General features: G+C 38.5%; 1 protein-coding gene across 1 annotated transcript in view; it reads right to left on the reverse strand.

Annotated features, from left to right (window-relative positions):
• Positions 1-21,177, reverse strand: part of PDS5A (PDS5 cohesin associated factor A) — a 169,578-nt gene that overhangs the window by 67,673 nt on the left and 80,728 nt on the right. The window contains exons 12-17 of the mRNA XM_025385282.1: positions 21,006-21,157; positions 19,328-19,441; positions 17,429-17,510; positions 16,003-16,051; positions 15,611-15,750; positions 5,442-5,557 (exon numbers count right to left, since the gene is read on the reverse strand). Of these exons, the coding sequence (XP_025241067.1) occupies positions 5,442-5,557; positions 15,611-15,750; positions 16,003-16,051; positions 17,429-17,510; positions 19,328-19,441; positions 21,006-21,157 (653 nt within the window). The remainder of the gene's footprint in view (positions 1-5,441; positions 5,558-15,610; positions 15,751-16,002; positions 16,052-17,428; positions 17,511-19,327; positions 19,442-21,005; positions 21,158-21,177) is intronic.

Below are 21,177 nucleotides of genomic sequence, written 5' to 3' on the forward strand. Positions count from 1 at the left end.
CATCATTACAATGACTACTTCATTTTCATCTACTACCTATAAACCATTAACTAACTGTAGCACACATATGTCAAGGTATATGGACATATGTATGGGGGGGAAATGGATTATATTTAGAATGATTTTATATTAACCCCAATCCTTTCTTTCAAAATTCTAGGCCAGGCACAGTGATTCATGCCTGAAATTCCAGCAATTTGGGAGGCCGAGGTGGGCAGATTGCTTGAGCACAGGAGCTCGAGACCCGCCTGGCCAACATGGTGAAACCCCGTCTCTACTAAAAATACAAAAAAGTAGCCTAGCATGGTGGCGCACACCTGTAGACCCAGCTACTCGGGAGGCTGAGGCAGGAAAATCGCTTGAACCCAGGAGGCAGAGGTGACGGTGAGCCAAGATCACGCCACTGCACACTCCAGCTCAGGTGACAGAGCAAGATTCCTTCTCAAAAAAAAAAAAAAAAAAAAAAAAAAGAGAAAGAGAAAGAAAAAGGAGAAGAGAAGAGACGAGACGAAACTTAGGTATGGTGGCTCATGCCTGAAATACCAGCACTTTAGGAGGCCAAGGTGGGCAGATTGCTTGTGCCCAGGAGCTCGAGACCAGCCTGGGCAACATGGCAAAACTGCTTCTCTACAAAAGAACTTTTAAAAAATTAGCCGAGCATGGTGATGCACATCTATAGTTCCACCTACTCAGGAAGCTGAGGTCTGAGATTGCTTGAGCCTACACAACAGTGAGCCAGGATTGTGCCACTGCACTTCAGTCGGGGCGACAGAGTGAGACCCCATATCCAAAAAAGGAAAGAGAAAAAAAAAAGAAAATCTTAACAAAAAAGGGCTGGGTTTGGTGGCTCATGCCTATAATCCCAGTACTCTTGGAGGCAAGGTGGGTGGATCGTTTGGGTCCAGGAATTTGAGACCAGCCTGGATGGCATGGCAAAACCCCGTCTCTACCAAAACCAAACCAAAACAAACAAAAACAAAAAAAGCACGTTCACAAAATTAGCCAGTTGTGGTGGCATGGGTTATGGTCCCATCTACTCTGGAGGCTGAGGGAGGAGCATCACCTGAGCCCAGGAGGTCAAGGCTGCAGTGAACTATGATCATGCCACTCTACCCCAGCCTGGGTGACACAGCAAGACCTTGTCTCAAAAACAAAGAAAGAAGAAGAAGTCAATTTTGCTTTTTTTATATGTTGAGAGATGAGAGATAGGGGTCTAGTTCCATTCTTCTGCTAGTCAGTTTTCCAAGCACAATACTGTAGAGACTATCCCTTCCCCCCTTGTATGTTCTTGACACTTCTGTTGGAAATGAGCTGGCCAAAAAAGCACGAACATGTATCTGGGTTCTCAATTCTGTTCCTTTAGATGTGTCTAGTTTTTATGCCAGTATCATGTTGATTTGGTTACTGTAGTTTTGTAGTATATTTTAAAGTCAGGTAGTGTGATCGCTCCAGCTTTTGTTCTTTTTCCTCATATTGCTTGGCTATTTGAGTCTTTTGTAGTTCCATGTAAAAGTTAGGATTGTTTTTTCTATTTCCGTGAAGAATGTCATTTGTATTTTGATAGAAATTGCATTTAGTCTGTAAATTACTTTGAGTAGTACTGTCATTTTAAACAAGATTAATTTTGGCCAGGCATGGTGGCTCATGCCTGTAATCCCAGCACTTTGGGAGGCCAAGGCGGGCAGATCACCTGAGGTCAGGAGTTTGAGACCAGCCCGACCAACATGGAGAAACCGTCTCTCTACTAAAAATACAAAATTAGGCAGGTGTGGTGGTGCATGCCTGTTAATACCGGCTACTCGGAAGGCTGATGCAGGAGAATTGCTTGAGCACGGGAGGTGGAGGCTGCAGTGAGCCGAGATCACGCCATTGCACTCTAGTCTGGGCAACAAGAGCCAAATGCCATCTCAAAAAAGAAAAAAAAAAAAGAAAAATTAAAAAAAAAATCTTCCATTTCATGAGCATGGAATATCTTTCCATTTTTTGTGTGTTGTCTTTAATTTCTTCCATCAGCGTTTTAAAGTATTCCTTGTAATAGATCTTTCATTTATTTGGTTAAGTTGATTATTAGGTATTTAATATTCTTTGTAGCTATTGTAAATAAGATTGCTTTCTTGATTTTTCAGATTGTTTGCTGTTGGCATATGTAAATGCCACTGAGTTGTGTATGTTGATTTTGTATACTGAATTCATTTATCTGTTCTAACAGTTTTTCGGTGGAGTCTTTAGCTTCTTCTGTGATAATGTCATCTGCGAACAAGGCTAATTTGACTTCTTTCTTGCTAAATTTGGATGGCCTTTTTTTCTCTTGACTAATTGCTCTGGCCAGGACTTTCAGTAATTCGTTGAACAAAGGTGGCAGAAGTGGCTTCCATATCTTATTCCAGATATCAGATGAAAGCCTTTCAATTTACCCCATTCAGCACAATGTTCAGTGTGGGTGTGTCACATATGCCCTTTATTATTTTGAGGTATGTTCCCTCTATACCTATTTTGTTGAGGGTATTTATCATAAAGTAATGTTGAATTTTATTGAATGTTTTTTAAGTACCTATTAAAATGACTATACGGTTTTTATTCTTGGTTCTAGTCATATGAATCATGTTTATTGATATATGATTTATGAACCATCCCTGCATCCCTGGGATGAATTCCATTTTATCATGATGAATGATATTTTTAATGTGTTATTGAAATCAGGTTGCTAGTATTTTTGAGGATTTTTGCATTTACGTTCATCAGTGATATGCCCCTATCCCTCACCCTCTAAAAAAATAAATCAAAATGGATTAAGACCTAGTGGATGAAACTACTAGCAGAAAATGCTAGGATAATGCTTAAAGACGTTGATCTGAGCCAAGTTTGTTTGTGTTAACATCCCAAAGTACAGGCAACCAAAGCAAAAATAGAAAAATACGATTACATTAAGCTAAAATGGTTCTGCACAGCTAAGGGAGCAATAAAAAAAGCGAAGAGACAACCCACAGAATGAGAAAATATTTGCAAATTATCCATCTGTCAACAGATTAATAACCAGAACATAGAAGGAGTTCAGACAACTCAACTGCAAAATAACAAAACAAAACAAAAAAACACAAGACAGACAAAAAAATCAAAACCACACACAAAAATTCCAATTTAAAAGTGGGAAAAGAGGCCAGGTGCGGTGGCTCACGCCTGTAATCCCAGCACTTAGGGAGGCTGAGGCAGGCAGATCATGAGGTCAAGAGATTGAGACTATCCTGGCCAACATGGTGAAACCCAGTCTCTACTAAAAAACAAAAATCAGCTGGGTATGGTGGCGTGCGCCTGTAGTCCTAGCTACTTGGGAGCCTGAGGCAGGAGAACTGCTTGATCCTGGGAGGCGAAGATTGCAGTGAGCTGAGATGGCGCCACTGCACTCCAGCTGGCGACAAAGCAAGACTCCAGCAAAAAAGAAAAAAAAAAAAAAAAAAAGAAAAAACAAAAGGCTTTTTATCAACAAGACAGGGAATAACGGATGCCGGCGAGGATGTGGAGAAAAGTGAACCCTTGTACACTGTTGTTGGAAATGTAAATTAGCATAGCCACTAAGGAAAACTGTATGGAGGTTCCTCAAAAAACTAAAACTAGATCTACCATATGATCTAGCAATTCCACTACCGGGTATATATTTTTTAAAAAGGAAATTAACATATTGAAGAGATATCTGCACTCCTATGTTTATTGTGTCACTATTCACAATAGCCAATATGGAATCAACCTAAGTGCACATCAACGAATGAAGAAAGAAAATGTGGTATATATGTACAATGAAAAATTATTCAGCCATAAAAAAAGAACGAAATCCTGCCATTTGTAGCAATGCGTATGGAAATGGAGCTCATTACGTTAAATAAAACAAGCCAAGAACAAAAAAGCAAATATTGCATATTCTCAGTCATATGTGGGAGCTAAAAATGTGAATCTTATGATGACACAGTAGACTGGTAGTTAAAAGAAGCTGGGAAGGGTGAGAAAGGGGGAATGAAGAGAGGTTAATTAATATAGAACGACTAGTGTTTTAGAGATTGGGAGAGTGACTGTAGTTTAATAGCTAGAAGATAATTTGAATGTTTCTAGCATAAAGATGAATATTTACGGTGATGTATATCACCAATATACTCATTTGACCCTCACAAACTGTATAAATGTATTAAATTATCAGACATAGCTCAAATACATGTACATTTATTATGTTATGGGCTGACATGTGTTTCTCCCAAATTCATATTAATTCTAATCCCTGGTATCTCAGAATGTGACTGTATTTAGAGACAGGGCCCTTGAAAAGATAATCAAGGTAAAATAAAACTGAATGGGTGGGGCCTAATCCAATAGGACTATCGTTCTTATAAAAGATTAGGACATAGACATGCTGGGTGCACAGAGAAAAGACCAGGAGAGGACACAGTGCGAAGGAAGCCATCTGCAAATGAAGGTGAGAGGCTTCAGGAAAAAAATTAAAAATTGCTGATACCTTGGATCTCAGCCTTACACCTCCAGAACTGTGAGAAAATAAATTCCTTTTGTTCAGGTTAGGCACTTTGGGGTATTTTGTTATGAAAGCCCTAGCAAATGACAATCAGCATTTCAATACAGCCACATCAGTGTTTCACCTAAGGTGAAACAAACAGTGAAGCTTGGGCACTGGAACTAATCTCTGAATTCTAAGTTGTTTGGAAAAAGAACCAACAAGTGCTGCACAGTAACTCAATATGGAAAGATATATAGCTTATCTACTGGAAAAACGATTAGTGCAAGAGAAAAGCATTACCAGAAGTTTGAAAAGTCTGAAATCATGAGAATATGTAATAAAAAATCAATAACTCTTAACTAACGTCTATGATGCCAGGCTGCTTACCTTTATATACTATCTCAAATTAACATAATTATCCACCACGATTTTATGCCCACATTAAAGTTGAAAATAAATGAAATTCAAAGACTTTATCCAAAGCCACAAAGTAGACTTATGTTTTGAAACCAAATTTGTCTAAAGATAATCCTGTCCTCTTTCCAATGTATCATTCTGTTCTCACACATTAAATGAACAGTGGTATAGTATGTACTACAGAATATTGTAGGGCCATTAAAATGCTTAAGCAAACTGAGAGGTTGGTCAACAGCCACACAGATCTAAAATATTCCTTTTTCTATCTTACTCTTTGTTCTAAGTTTTCTTTACTGAGAACGCGTAAGCTAAAAATAAACACAAGAACTCTTTAAAAACAGAAAGCATTAAATAAAGTCAAAGATCATAAAATGAGAAGGCTTTCCCTTCAACTGGAATGATGTACACCCCTGTGATTAAAAAGAGACATACGGAGGTTTTTAGGTATCTTTAGGAGCCCAGAATTTAAATTAACAACAATTGTAGTTTCAGATTATCTATTTTTGAGTGAATATACTTCTTGGCTTACCTTATGGCTTCTGAATCAATGTGCACAGGTGCGATTCTTTCCAACAGAAATTTGACCATCTCTAGAAAAGGATTTGTTGGTTGCTTAGGATTTGCAAGTTTCCGGGCTATTTCTCTCTATAGAAGAAAAAGAGTTTTACCAAAAATGTGATTTGCTTTCATATTTTTGAAAAGAAAAATGACTGTAGGCCAAAAGAAGGAACTGAAATATTCAAAACCAGCATAAGTGGTTAAGAATTGTCTGCTCTAGACCCTGACTAAAAATTTTACACCCACCGAGCAATGACTGCAAAATCTGGACAGCAGAGAAAAGAAGTGTATGATGTGGTTTCTGAGTGAACACAGCCTTGCCTCACAATTCTTTGATGAAAATTATTGGCTAATATAGGAACCTTTTTTTTTTTTGAGACGCAGTCTAACTCTGTCACCAGGCTAGAGTGCAGTGGCACGATCTCGGCTCACTGCAACCTCCACCTTCTGGGTTCAAACGATTCTCCTGCCCCAGGCTCGAGTAGCTGGGACTACAGGCACAGGCCACCATGCCCAGCTAATTTTTGTATTTTTGTAGAGATGGGGTTTCACCATGTTGGCCAGGCTGGTCTCGAACTCCTGACCTCAAATGATCCACCTGCCTCGGCCTCCCAAAGTGCTGGGAATACAGGTGTGAGCCACCACGCCTGGCCTATTGCAACCATTTTAATACTCTAATTTAGAATAAAAATAATTTGTACTTTTATGGGTATGCTTTATTGGTTTTAATTATTTCATAATTTGACAGAATACTGTGTTTTGTTTCAGTTAATTTTTTTTTTTTTCCTTTTTGGAGCCAGAGTCTCGCTCTGTCAGTCACTCAGGCTGGAATGCAATGGCGCAATCTTGGCTCACTGCAACCTCTGCCTCCCAGATTGAAACAACTCTCCTGCCTCAGCCTCCATAGTAGTTGGGATTAAAGGTATGCGCCACTACGCCCGGCTAATTTTGTATTTTTAGTAGACACGTGGTTTCGTCATGTTGGCCAGGCTGGTCTCGAACTCCCAGCCTCAGGTGATCCACCCACCTCGGCCTCCCCAAGTGCTGGGATTACAGGTGTGAGCCACTCGCGCCTGGCCTGAATATGTATTTTTTAAAAAACAAATGAACTGGCCAGGCGCGGGTGGCTCACGCCGGCAATCCCAGCACTTGGGGAGGCCGAGGTGGGTGGATCAACCTGAGGTCGGGAGTTTGAGATCACCCTGACCAACATGGAGAAACCTCGTCTCTATTAAAAATACAAAATTAGCTGGGCTTGGTGGCGCATGCCTGTAATCCTAGCTACCTGGGAGGCTGAGGCAGGAGAATTGCTTGAAACTGGGAGGCAGAGGCTGCGGTGAGCCAAGATCGTGCCATTGCACTACGGCCTGGGCAACAAGAGCAAAACTCCGTCTCAAAAGAAACAAAAACAAAAACATATTCATACATATATAAATACTTGCAAAATTTTTCAGTTCTGGAAGAACCTAGATGGAGGATAAATGAGAACCCTGCACACCCCTACAATTTTTTTTATAAGTTAGACATATAATTATGGAAGGCTAATAGATGACCCCAATAATAGAAGTAACTCTCAGCCAGGCGCACTGGCTCACGCGTGTAATTAAAACACTTTGGGAGGCCAAGGCAGGTGGATTGCCTGAGCTCAAGAGTTTGAGACCAGTCTGGGAAACACGGCAAAATCCTGTTTCTACCAAAAAGTACAAAAAATTAGCCAGGCGTGATGGTGCATGCCTGTGGTCCCAGCTACTCAGGAGGCTGAGGTGGAGGGGGGAATCACTCGGGCCTGGTAGGCGGAAGTTGCAGTGACCACCTGAGATTGCACAGCTGCACAGATCCTCTCTCAAAAAAAGAAAACAAACAAAAAAGTAACTATCCATTTAAGCTCAAAGATTATGGTATTAGGCCAGGCACAGTGGCTCATGCCTGTAATCCCAACACTTTGGGAGGCCGAGGTGGACCTCATTTGAGGTCAGGAGTTGAGACCAGCCTGACCAAGATGGTGAAACCCCATCTCTACTAAAAATATTAAAAAATCAGTCAGGCGTGGTGATACATGCCTGTAGCCCCAGCTACTCAGGAGACTGAGGCAGCACAATCGCTTGAACTCAGGAGGTGGAGGCTGCAGTGAGCCGAGATCACACCACTGCACTCCAGCCCGAGCAACAGAGTGAGACTCTGTGTCCAAAAAAAAAAAAAAAAAAAGCAAAGATTATGGTATTAGATCAAAAGTTCCTACCAAGAAAGACATTCTTGCTGGAAGTTTCTGAAGATGAGGACTTAGTAATTATAGAGACTGACTCCTCCAAAGACAGAGTTAAATTTATAATGTGCTGGACCCTTGGGAAAGATATTTAAGAACAAGGCTTTTAATCATAAAAATGCACAAATAGGTATCTTAGCTGAGGAGATAATGAACATTAAATATGCATTCTAAACTACAAAGCAATAACAAATTATATCATTCTATTTATAAGATTTTCTCATAAAAATATATTTTAGTGAAATGTTCAGAACAAAGGGAGAAAAGATTTCTATTAAACTCAGTTATACCTTGATATGAATTACAAAGGTTACATTAAATTCGATATCATAGATATTTGTTAATAGTCTAAGTCCAAAGGACTGAGATTCTGAAGGAAATTTCTTAGTCATTAGCAGATGTCTAACTCATTGTAACAAGCTGTAATTAGCTGAGCAATATTTCAGCATTAGAGAAAAGAAAAATATTCAGTGCTTAATCCCTTACATACTTTCCTTTAAACTACAGGTTCACATTTTAAATCTGAATTTAAATACTATACTGTCTTTAGAAATCTCACGGGAGAAAATATTCCTAAAAGGGGATTATTTTCCCCTCTAGTACAAAGTTAAGTTGCTTTAACCTAAGAAAAATATGTTACAGATTATCTAACAATATGACTACTGGAAAACTGCTAGGCCAACTGTATTACCAGTGCCTTAGAAAAGGTCACTACTAAGTGAAAAAAGTAGGCATTAGAAAAGACAATTATGATATGTAAACATAGAATTTTTAAAGTGCTGAGGGAAAAAGAAGAATGCACAATCATTTAAATACAGTAACAGAAATACACCTACATATACAAACACTAATACTAGATAAACAGCATTTAAAGTGACACTTTTGTATTCTCACATAACAATCTTACACTGAGGTAATCACTCATAACAATATCTTTTAGGAAAGGACAGTTGGCAGAAAGTTTCAAAACAAAACCAAATAGTTGCCTGTATGCATGACAATGTTTTGGAAATTTCTGATAAAATCTACAGTAGCAATGTATATTACTCCTACTAGTATATATTTATTAATTGCATACATTGTTTAAGTACTCTTAAGAAATATCAAAAAGATTAAGCTCCATTTTCAATATGCTTATAATTTATCAATCCAATTTTTAAAATAAAATATTGAGAGAGCTTTAAAAACACTGTGTCCATATATTACCCCTTTCCTCTTTGTACATCTTTTCCTTTTGACAATTAGAAAAAAAATTGTTTTAGGTTGGTCACGTGGTTCATGCCTGTAATCCCAGCACTTTGGGAGGCCGAAACAGGCAGATGGCCTGAGGTCAGGAGTTCGAGACAGCCTGGCCAACATGGTGAAGCCCCATCTCTACTAAAAATACAAAAAAATTAGCCGGGCGTGGTGGCGGGTGCCTATAATCCCAGCTACTCAAGAGGCTGAGGCAGGAAAATTGCTTGAACCTGGGAGGCAGAGGTTGCAGTGAGCTGATATCACACCACTGCACTCCAGCCTGGGCAACATGAGTGAGACTATCCCAAAAAAAAAAAAAAAAAAAAAAAGGCAACTTCCAAAGTTTTAACTTTCATATTACAGTGAGATGTGCATTATACTCATTGAATTATAAAAAGATAGGTGGCGGGCGCCTGTAGTCCCAGCTACTCGGGAGGCTGAGGCAGGAGAATGGCGTGAACCTGGGAGGCGGAGCTTGCAGTGAGCCGAGATCGGGCCACTGCACTCCAGCCTGGGCGACAGAGCGAGACTCCGTCTCAAAAGAAAAAAAAAAAAAAAGATATAACTAAACAGAAACAGGGCTGAGGCAGGGGGATCACCTGAGCTCAGCAGTATGAGACCAACCTGGGCAACATAGTGAGATCTCTTCTCTTAAAAAAAAAAAAAAAATCAAAAAATTAGTTGGGCATGGTGGCACACATCTGTAGTCCCAACTACTTTGGAGGCTGAGGTAGGAGGATCACTTGAGCCCAGGAGGTCAAGGCTGTAATGAGCTATGATCACAACACTGCACTCCACAGACTGGGCAACACAGTGAGATGCTGTCTAAACACACACACAACACACACACACAAAGAGAGAGAGAGATAGAGAGAGAGCGGGCATTCTCAGATTTGTCTCCTCTTTCATTTCTTCTCTACTTCCTCCAAGTGATATAACTGTGCTTATATATAGAACCAGGCTTGAATCTCAACACTTCTGAACACAACTGCTAAGACGCTATCTTCTTCCCTAACGCATCTCCTCTGATATCCAGTCAGTCAAACTAGAAATATAGCAGTCATTCTTCACACAATAGTCTACTTCCTACTCACCCTTTAAGACTCAACTTAAGAGTCACTTATTCTGGAAGAAGCCATTCCTGGACCTATTTCCACCCCTGCCTGGAAGGAGTAATGCTCCTTTATTTTACCAAAGCACACAATTCAACGGAAATATTTGTCAGTCTCTGTCACTTATTCTGCAAGCTCCATGAGAAACCATGAATTATGAAATGTATTAAATCATGCAGTGAATTATAACAGTGTGTGCTTGACCAAGGAAGAAGATATTTGGACTTCTGAAGATACAATGCATATGCAGGTTATTAGGTAGAGGAGAGTTTTTAAAACTGTAGTCCATAAAACACTCATGTTGAGATTTGGTTAAAAGATGGAGAGATTCATGATCCTACATTATACCTATTTTAAAGACCCCTACTCTTTGTAAGGGTAAGACTTATAAGAATGACCATTAATTGAAACCCTGCAGGCAGTGCAAGGGGGCCCTGCATTAGGCCACATATAAAATTTCATTTTACATTATATTTATAGGTGAAAAAAATGAATAAGGAGGCTTGAAAATACTGAGTAACTTACCAAAGGTCATATTGGTAGTAAACTGTATAGCTGATATTCAAACTGAGGACTGTTTCATTAAATGCTGAATAAACAAGCTTTCTGGAAAATATTAAAATTTGGGGACCATTCTCATAGAGGGGGCAATGGAGCATAAACTAGGATGCACCACTGAAGCTATGGCAAATATGTGGTCCTTCTCTAGGGTCAAGGTGTAGAAACTTAAAACCTGAATACTAAAGGGAAAGTAAATCTATACATCACATTTCAATTCCACCTCTCATTCTCATTCATTATATCCCCCACCCCACACACAAATACACATGTCTGTTGATAATCTTTGCTCAAAGTATTTTTGCTAAGATTTTTCAGAAATGGAACTTGGACAAAGAGGGAAGAAAATATTAGATGTCTATGCCTACTAACTCGCTTACCAAGTAATATCTACCTCTTGAGAAGTGAGATATGATTGTAATTTATGAAAATAAGGAGGCAGTGATAAATACACATTAGGGTACAGAGAAGGAACTCTCAAGGATGGAATGCAAGTTACACAGAATGAGAGAAACTAAATTTTATATTTGCATATTTTTCTTTATTCTTCTACATCAGAAGAGGAATGGGGATAATAGAGGAAATATGTAAATAATATTCAGTAGCCCATGGAGGAAAGGAAAAACTCATGGAGGTACTCTAACAGAGGTTGTTTTCATATATGTCTAAGGGGTATTCTAAGTCCCACTTTACATATGAGAGCATATAAATAACATACTCAAGTCACACAATGCTAATATATGAGCTAGAAAAGAAGGTATCATGAACCCATGCTCTTACCACTGCAAGTGCAGTATTCATTTCTACCTCACTGGCTCCTAATGTCAAGAGCACTGATTGGCTATGCTGTGTGGCTGTTGCATTCAGTGTTGGGATTACAAGAGGGAGCCACCGCACCCAGCCTTTTCAAGTTATTTCATCGTCTGATCTAATTATAATAGATAGTACTCTGAAACTAGACTTCTAAATGCCAAAGAAGTCAATGAAACTTTTAAGCGTTTTCAGCAAGTTACTCAGCTCAGAAGTACAAAACTTGTTGGGCATGGTGGATCATGCCTATAATCCCAATACGTTGGGAGGCCAAGGTGGGTAGGATCACTTCAGTCCAGGAGTTCAAGACCAGTCTGGGCAACATGGTGAATCTCGTCTCTACTAAAAATACAAAAATTAGTCAGGCATGATGGTGCATGCCTGTAGTCCCAGCTACTTGGGAGGCTGAGGCAGGAAGATCATTTGAGCCCTAGATGCAGAGGTTACAGCGAGCTGAGATTGTGTCATTGCACTCCAGCCTGGGTGACAGAGCAAGACCCTATCTCAAAAAAATAAAAAAGTAAATAGAATTTTAAAAAGAAGTGCAAATGCAAAGGTTGAGGCAGTCTGGGAATTTGGCACAACCACATTCCTAGCCCTGAGAGACAAGCCCACTCTTTTCTCTTCCCTAAATTGGTTTTCCTCCCCATGTCCTCCTAATTACTGGTATTTGTAATGGTATTCAGATCTCTATGCTGAATAAAAGATACATGTTCTAGGCAGCTAGACCTCTTTGCATATACATCTAATATAGTCTGTATCCTTTATAAGTTATTTTAAAACTATCAACTCTAATCCTTTCTAGAACAAAGTTAGACGTATGTAATTGAAATTAGGTTTCTCTTATTTGTCTCTATTAGCCTGGTCCCAAGCATAGTACTTGACGTTTATGCGTAATATTGTAAGAAGGATTATTTATTTAAATCCAATAGGGCAGGGCGGGGCCCTTATATGGAGAAATATATACCCTCCCCCTGCCCACAAACACAAAGAACTATCCATCACTCAACGGTGGAGACAGATTTTGAGAAATGTGTTGTTAAGGCAATTCCATCATGTGAGCATCAGAGTACATGCACACAAACCTAAACAGTATAGTGTACTACTTCTATACTACAAAATTGTACAGCATGTTACTATGCTAAATACCATAGGGAACTGTAACACAGTAGTATTTGTGTAAACATTATCTAAACATAGGGTAAAAATATGAAAGATAAAAACATAATATAAACCATATAATAAAAATGCCACATAAAAGATAAAAAACAGTACACCTACATAAAGAGCACTTACCATAAATGAAGCTTACGGTACTGGAAGTTGATATGAGTAAGTCAGTGAGTAAGTGGTGAGTGAATATGAAGAAATAGGACATTACTGTACACTACTGTAGACTTTATAAACACTGTACACTTAGGCAGCACTAAATTTATTTAAACTTGTTTTCTTTCTTCAATGATGAATTATCCCAGCTTTTTTGTAATATTTTTACTAAACCTCAAGGGCTTTTTTTTTTTGGAGACGGAGTCTTGCTCTGTCGCCCAGGCTGGAGCACAGTGTCACTATCTCAGCTCACCGCAAGCTCCACCTCCTGAGTTAACGTGATTCTCCTGCCTCAGACTCCAGAGTAGCTGGGACTACAGGCACCCGCTACCATGCCCGGCTAATTTTTTTTTTTTTTTTTTGTATTTTTAGTAGAGACAGGGTCTGTGTTAGCCAAGATGGTCTCGATCTCCTGACCTCATGATCCGCCAACCTTGGCCTCCCAAAGTGCTGGGATTACAGGTGTGAGCCACTGCGCCTGGCCGGGCTTTTTTTTAACTTTTAAAAACTTTTTGGAGACAGGATCTTGTTCTGTCACCCAGGCTGGAATGCAGCGATGTATTCCATTTAAGCTCACTGTAGGCTTAAACTCCTGGGCTCAAGTGACCCTCCCGTCTCGGCCTCTGGAGTAGTCAGGACTATAGGTGTGCACCACCACATGCAGCTATTTTTCTTTAATGTTTTGTAGAGGCTGGGGTCTTGATATATTGCCCAGGTTGGTCTCAAACTCCTGGCTTCAAGTGATCCTCCTGCCTAGGCCTCCCAAAGTGCTGGGATTACAGGTGTGAGCCAATGTATCGGTCTTTTTTTTTCTTTTTCAGCTTTTTGACTCTTTTGTAGTAACACTTAGCTTAAAACACACATTGTACAGCTGTACACAAAATGTTTTCTTTCCTTATATCCTTATACTACTAGCTTCTATTAAAAATTCTTTTGGCTGCATGTGGTGGCTGACACCTGTAATCCCAATACTTTGTGGGGCTGAGGCAGGTAGGTTTCTTGAGCTCAGGAGTTCCAGACTAGCCTGGACAACACGGAGAAACCTGTCTCTAAAAAAAAATAAAAAATTAGCTGGCCATGGTGGCATGTGCCTATAGTCCCAGATACTCAGAAGACTGAAATGGGAGGATCACATGAACCCAGGAGGCTGAGGATGCAGTGGGCCTTATTACATCACTGCACTCCAGTCTGGGTGACAGAGCAAAACCCTGTTTTTAAAAAAAAAAAAAAAAGTTTTAAAACTTTTTTTTGGTGCAAAACTAAGATACAACCACACACAGTAGCCTAGGCCTACACAAGGTCAGGATCACCAAGATGTCACTAGGTAATAGGAATTCTTCAGTTCTGTTATAATCTTTTTTTTGTTTGTTTGTTTTTTAAACTTTAAGTTATGGGATACATGTGCAGAATGTGCAGGTTTGTTACATAGGTATACATGTGCCATAGTGGTTTGCTACACCCATCAATCCGAGCTCTGTTATAATCTTATGGGACTCCCAAAATATATGTGGTCTTATCTTTGGCCAAAACGTTGCTATGCAGTATATGATTTTAGATACATCAAGAATCTTTTGCCTGGGTGTGTGGCTCATGCCTGTAATCCCAGCACTTTGGGAGGCTGAGGTGGGTGGATCACCTAAGGTCAGGAGTTCAAGATCAGCCTGGCCAACATGGTGAAAACCCGTCTCTACTAATAATACAAAAATTAGCCAGATGTGATGGCACATGTCTGTAATCTCAGCTACTCGGAAGGCTGAGGCACGAGAATCGTTTGAACCCAGGAGGTGGAGGTTGCAGTGAGGTGAGAAGATCACTTGAAGGAGTTTGAGACCACCCTGGGCAACATATATTTTTTTCCTTTTCTTGAGACAGTCTCATTCTGTCACCCAGGCTGGTGTGCAATGGCATGATCTCAGCTCACTGCAACCTCCACCTCCCGAGTTCAAGCGATTCTCCTGTCTCAGCCTCATGAGTAGCTCAGATTACAGGCATGTACCACCACAACTGGCAAATTTCTATATTTTTAGTAGAGATAGGGTTTCACCATGTTATCCAGGCTGGTCTCGAACTCCCAACCTCAGGTGATCCACCCACCTCAGCCTCCCAAAGTGCTGGGATTACAGGTGTGAGCCAATGTGCACGGCCTACAAAAAATTTAGAAACTTAGCTGTGTGTGGATGCGTGTGCCAATAGTTCTAGCTATTCAGAAGGCTGGGGTACAGGATCACATGAGCACAGGAGTTTAAGGCTGCAGTGAACTATGACTGTGCCACTGTACTCCAGTCTGGGTGACAAAGCAAGACTATCTTGGGGGAAAAAAAAAGGCTGAATAGATGAATAGATAAATTTTCCCTCCTGATAGCTTTAAGAATATTGGTTTTATATGAAATGAGTTCAAGAGTAGAATGAAGACAAAAGTCTAGATAGGAATTTACTTTATCTATAAATGAAATCAGATATATGGCAATGTTACTACTACTAATTTATTGACGATTATTTCCATTCTAATACATGAAAGAAAATGCACATGCACGCAAGTATTCAGAAAATACTTATCAACTACTCAATGAATGTCTACTAAATACAAAATACGTTATCTTGTAAAATTCCTAAGACCAATCTCCCTGGCTTAGTTCTTTAGTTATTTTCCTGGAATGTGGCTGGAGAGTGAATGGTAAATAGAGAATTAACTTGACAACAGATATACTTCAAAGTAATTCAGAGCTCATGATATTCTTAAATTTATACAAATCACTGTATGTAAAACAGGCTTTAATGACATACATATTTCCGAAAGTAAAGCTAGAGAAAAAGCGTAAAGTATGATTTACTAACCACACAAATATCTGCTTGTTTGCAAGAACAAGTTGGGCTAATTAATAACTCCAATTGAGACCGAAGTTTCTCATCATCGCCGAGAACCTGGTTAAATTTCTTCACAAAATCTTGTGCTTTCCCGGGGTCAGGCAAATTCTCTATAAAATTAAAGAGAATCAATATTAAAGAAGGAAAAAAAAAAAAACTATTCTACTAAGCTAAAGAACAGGTGCCATAAAAATATTGTGGGGCCACTAAAAGAAAATCAGCCTAACTAGTTCTTAGAAATAAAATTAAGATAAAGATTTTTTTTTTTACTTTACATTAAATCAATAGTCCCACTGGGTAAATAATTTGTTTGTCTGTATTGACATTTATTACACGTTTAGTGAGTAAATAAACATACTCACTTGCTATGGTCATCAGTTTCCCAAACATGGCAGAACAGTTAGCTTCTGACTGAAATTTAAAACAGAAACAAAAGAACAACTAGTCATATGTGTTAAGAAATTTCTGTAACAAAAATCAATACTCATTACTGTACATTTTTCATGAAGTTAAAAAAAAAAAGTTCATCACAGTCTGCTCAATGTAAAATGGTTTTACCACATATATACACTAAATTAACAACAAAGAATTACATAGTAGCAACTATTAAGACAAATAGAAGGAAAGGAGATGTTAGGAGGAAGGTACCAAAAAAAACACAAGTATACAACTTTCACATGAAAGTTACATTGCCAGAAGATTGGAAAAAGATCAATGAAGCAATCAACATATAAAATTATCATATCAGAATTACTATGAAACTACACGCCACAAAAAATTAAAAATATAAAGAGGAGAAACTCTTTTTTCTGGAATAGAGTTCTGTTAGCTACTTTGTGGCCCATTACTTAAATAACTTCAGGAAAACCTCCTTTCTAAAATGTACTTCCCTTTCCTCTATCCCATAAAGCATTACTTTATATTTCAAAGTTTGCCAGGCTAGGTGCAGTGTTTCACACCTGTAATCCTAGCAATTTGGGAGTCCTAGGCAAGTGGACTGCATGAGCCCAGGATTTTGAGACCAACCTGGGCAACATGGTGAAAACTCACTTCTACAAAAAACATACAAAACCTATCTGGGTATGGTGAAGCACACCTGTAGTCCCAGCTACTCAGAAGGCTGAGGTGGGAGGATCAGCCCAGTGACATGGAGGCTGCAGTGAGCTGTGACTGTGCCACTATGTGACAGCCTGGGCAACGGACTAAGATCCTGTGTATTTTAAGAGAAAAAAAAAAAAAGTTTCCCGCCCCTGTTCCAGCATCCATGTGTCCTTGAGGGGTCTGTATATATGGTCCCCTGGTTAAGAACACCTATTCTAGTAAATACACTTAAAAATGTAAAGTTTTTTTCCCCACCTTGCAAAAATTTAACGGCATTATTTCTTTCAGTTTGCCACTGGCATATTTATAGGATTGATATCTGAATATTCACTCTACACTGAGAGACCATGAATCAGGCAGTGAAAAAGAAATATGATGTCCAATGTAATTTTATCTTGAAATTTAATTTTAATTATTTGAAAACTGATTAACTATATATAAACTCTTAGTGTCTGAAAACTTTATATAAACTAGAAACCACCATTTCTTTGCTTACACTGGAAAATAAGAGTTTGTTATATTTATTTTAAATGGAAATTTAGCCTGGACAACTACAGAAATTATATTTAACTGACATTTGGAAAATAAAACACCTGAGATACTTTTTTCTTGCTTCATTATGTAGAACTACAGAAAATCTGAACAGTGATATAATAAACTATGAATTTAAACAAATCATGAACCTACTGTAGGCTGCTTGTGCAAATCCAATAGTTCGCGTACATGACTCCGAAGCATGTTCTGACACTTCCACATTTCGTTGAGAGCTCTGTAAAGTTATGAATATGAAAAAATGCATTACATAACAATACTGGAAATTATTCAGCATTACAACCTTTCTTGTTGCATGCTGTATATACGCCACTCTTCCACATCTAACTAAAAGTGTAAACACCGGGAAATATATTTATTAGGATTTAAAACAATTTAGTACAAATGGTAAATGTAAGCCTTCTTATGAGAGAAAATATTTGACGGGTTTAGAAAGATTAATAGGTAATAAAGAGATTGAAAGATGTACTAAATACAGGTAGCTAGAAAGTTCTGGTACAAGGAAAGAAAATGTCAAAGCGTAAGGGACATACAACAAACTGAAAACCATGTATATGCTTGGAGCACAGGGCATGTGTGTGGAGCATAAGGAAGCTGGAGCATTCCACAGACACAGATCAAATAATGAAGGCCTTCTTATACAAGCTAAGGTGTATACATGAAGCACTATAGACTATTTTGAAAAATGAAATATCAAAAATGATGCAGATTCAATATGCCAAATTTGCATTATTGTGTTCATTCTAAACTTTTTCTCTCCAGGAACACAGATTTTCTTCTCTCAGAAATACCATCCGTATTTCCAGGTGCCCAGGTGACAGAGCTCTGAGAAATCACTAATCTCTAAGCACTCTTTGTCAGATATTTTGAAATGTAAACAAACATGGAAGCCTTGAGCAAGGAAAGGCATTAGTAACCACGATACAACACTATCTTAATAGAACTTCTGCCAAAATGGCAGTCTTTTTTATTTTTATTTTTGAGACAAGTCTCACTCTGTCACCTAGGCTGGAGTACAATGGGATGATCTCGGCTCACTGCAACATCTGCCTCCTGGGTTCAAGCAATTCTGCTGCCTCAGCCTCCCTAGTAGCTGGGATTACAGGTGTGTACCACCACGCCAGCTAACTTTTTTGTATTTTTAGTAGAGATGGGGTTTCACCATGTTGGCCAGGCTGGTCTCGAACTCCTGACCTCAAATGATCTGCCTGCCTCAGCCTCCCAAAGTGCTGGGATTACAGGGGTTAGCCAACACGCCTGGCCTAAAAATGCAGTCTTAATCTAATAATGCAGGAACACCTGAAGAAGCCACAAGGGCAAACAGTCAAATTCCTAACTCAGAATTCTCTCTTTTTTAAGACAGAGTCTCACTACATTGCCCAGGACAGTCAAACTTCTAGGCTGAAAAGACCCTTCCATCTTGAGATCAGAATTCTTAATGACATCACTCACTCACTTTGTGTATTTTTGACAAAAATTACATATAATATGATGTACAACATAATATATGTATATATTGAAGTGAAATGACCACACATCCTGGTTGGCCTGGGACAGTTTGATTATGCTGGTTATCTGAGCAAAAATACCAATAGTGATCCCTTTCACTCTGAAAATAATCCAGCTGGACCATCAATCATATGGCCATCCTACATAGAGAAGATCTGAATATGTTCACCCAACAAAGAATCGGTATTCAGTTATTAGGCTTAATATTTAGTCTGGAAGGATAAAGCACCAGCAGTTTCAGACACTAGCCACAGGTATTTTGACATGGTCATTTATTTGAACACCTGAAACCATTCTACTACTGACCCAGCTGCCAAACACGCCTTCACATATACGAATAAGAATACTTTTGGTGTTAACTGACCTGAACATAAATCATAATATTTTGTTGATAAATATTTACCTGAGGTTCTTGATTCAACTATAGAAGCAGCAACAACCCAATCAGTAACAATTAATTAGATAAGATGAAGTAATTTTATGAAATCCTTAGGAAATACAGCAGTTATTTGAAAAGTAACTTACTTTACAGCATTTGGATCCAAACTAGCATATAAGTAATATAAGCATTTCATTCTCTCTTCTGTTTCCAGGTTGTGGGGGACAAGATACTGAGCAAAGATTTTCTCTACCAACAGTCTAGGAAATAACAACAACAAAAACCTAAGTGACACAATTATTCTATTTTTAAGAAGCAATTTTTTTTTTTTTTTTTGAGACAGGGTTCTTGCCGTGTCACCCAGGCTGCAGTACAGTGGTGCAACCTTGGCTCACTGCAACCTCTGCCTCGCAGGTTCAAGCAATTCTCCCACCTCAGCCTCTCCAGTAGCTAGGACTACAGGCGTGTGCCACCATGCCCGGCTAATTTTTACATTTTTTGTAGAGACAAGGTGTCCCTATGTTGCTAAGGCTAATCTGGAACTCCTGAGCTCAGGCAATCCACCTGCCTTAGCGTCCCAAAGTGCTGGGATTACGGGCATGAGGCACCGCACCCAGCCAACATTTTAAGTTTTAACCATCTTGTGCCAAGATACCATATCAAGATAATAGCTCTGTGTGCACATACAATGAAAGGTATCAGTTTATAATGACTTCCTTCCTTGGAAAACATTCAGTACAGTTTAACTTCAGAGACATGGCTACTATCCGTGGCTTTATAATTTGTCAGTACGAAACATTTGTTCTAGAAGGTTTAAATGTTATTCCTAAATACAGGGTGCTAGGCTGTTCCACCTACTCTTCAGCAGTCTAGAACAGCAAATTCATTAATGTAACATATAAAGCTATGATCCACAGTAGAGCTAATTCTCAAGAAACTCCTTAATTTCCTCTGATTACAGTTCAGCCCATTTCCCATGTTGTCACATAGTTAAAAACAGGGTCCCCCCTGCTTCATATTACTTCTAGAAAATGTAGTTTTTCCTGTGTATATCTGATCATTCTTCTCTCCATAATCTAAATTCCTTACCAATACTGGAATATCCTTCTTGCTAGTGCATATTGCTTGTATCTTCTTGCTTTTATTATTTAACATCACTGGATTAAAAATATACAAGGTCTCTTAATTAACAAATGAAATATATATCCAGTGATGCCAAAGAAGTTAGCTTAATTAAACAAAACAAAAGAAACTATGCTGCACAAACCAAGTATCATCTGTATGATCCAATACAGAATTACAAGTAATATTCAGAAAATGAAAACAACTTAGTAATTCCTCTATTGGTAGTGGTGTAAAAAGGAAAGTAACTAGTAGTTAATTGAATAGTACTCTCTTGCCACACATTGGGCTAGGATGCTTTACATTCTTCATTTTATTTAATCTACATGATAATCCTATAGGAAAGGCATTATTATTTTTCCTTTTTATATAAAATTGAAGTGCACAAGAAGTTAATGAACCTCTGTAAGAATACACATCTAATAAAGGGCAGAGTGAACATTTGGTCTCTAACTCCAAAGTCCATGCCTATTTCACTATTAAAAGGCTACCTTATAATCACGGAGAGAGTCTTGTTTAAACACAGTATATAAAAATATGTAAAAAGTTATCTCCAAACTTAGAAATAAATGACTAATCAAGTTGAATGAACTTAATTTTATTTATGAAGTAAATACATAAAAATAAGAAATTACTAAAATATTAGATATTTTTAAAGTAAAAAGTAGTTTTATACTCATTCTACCAACATATTAAACTCACTTGTCATCAATGCTGTTCTGATAATAAATATGCAAAAGTTTGTCCTTTATCCAGCTGACTTTCTCTGCAGCTTCCTTTCCTGCTTCACCATGAAGACAGTATTTCTTATAAAGCTGAGCCAGACCCATCATAGCTTCTTTTCTTACTCGCCACTAAAAAGCATAAAATTTAT

Source organism: Theropithecus gelada, chromosome 5 (genome assembly GCF_003255815.1).
Source record: "Theropithecus gelada isolate Dixy chromosome 5, Tgel_1.0, whole genome shotgun sequence".
NCBI lineage: Eukaryota > Metazoa > Chordata > Mammalia > Primates > Cercopithecidae > Theropithecus > Theropithecus gelada.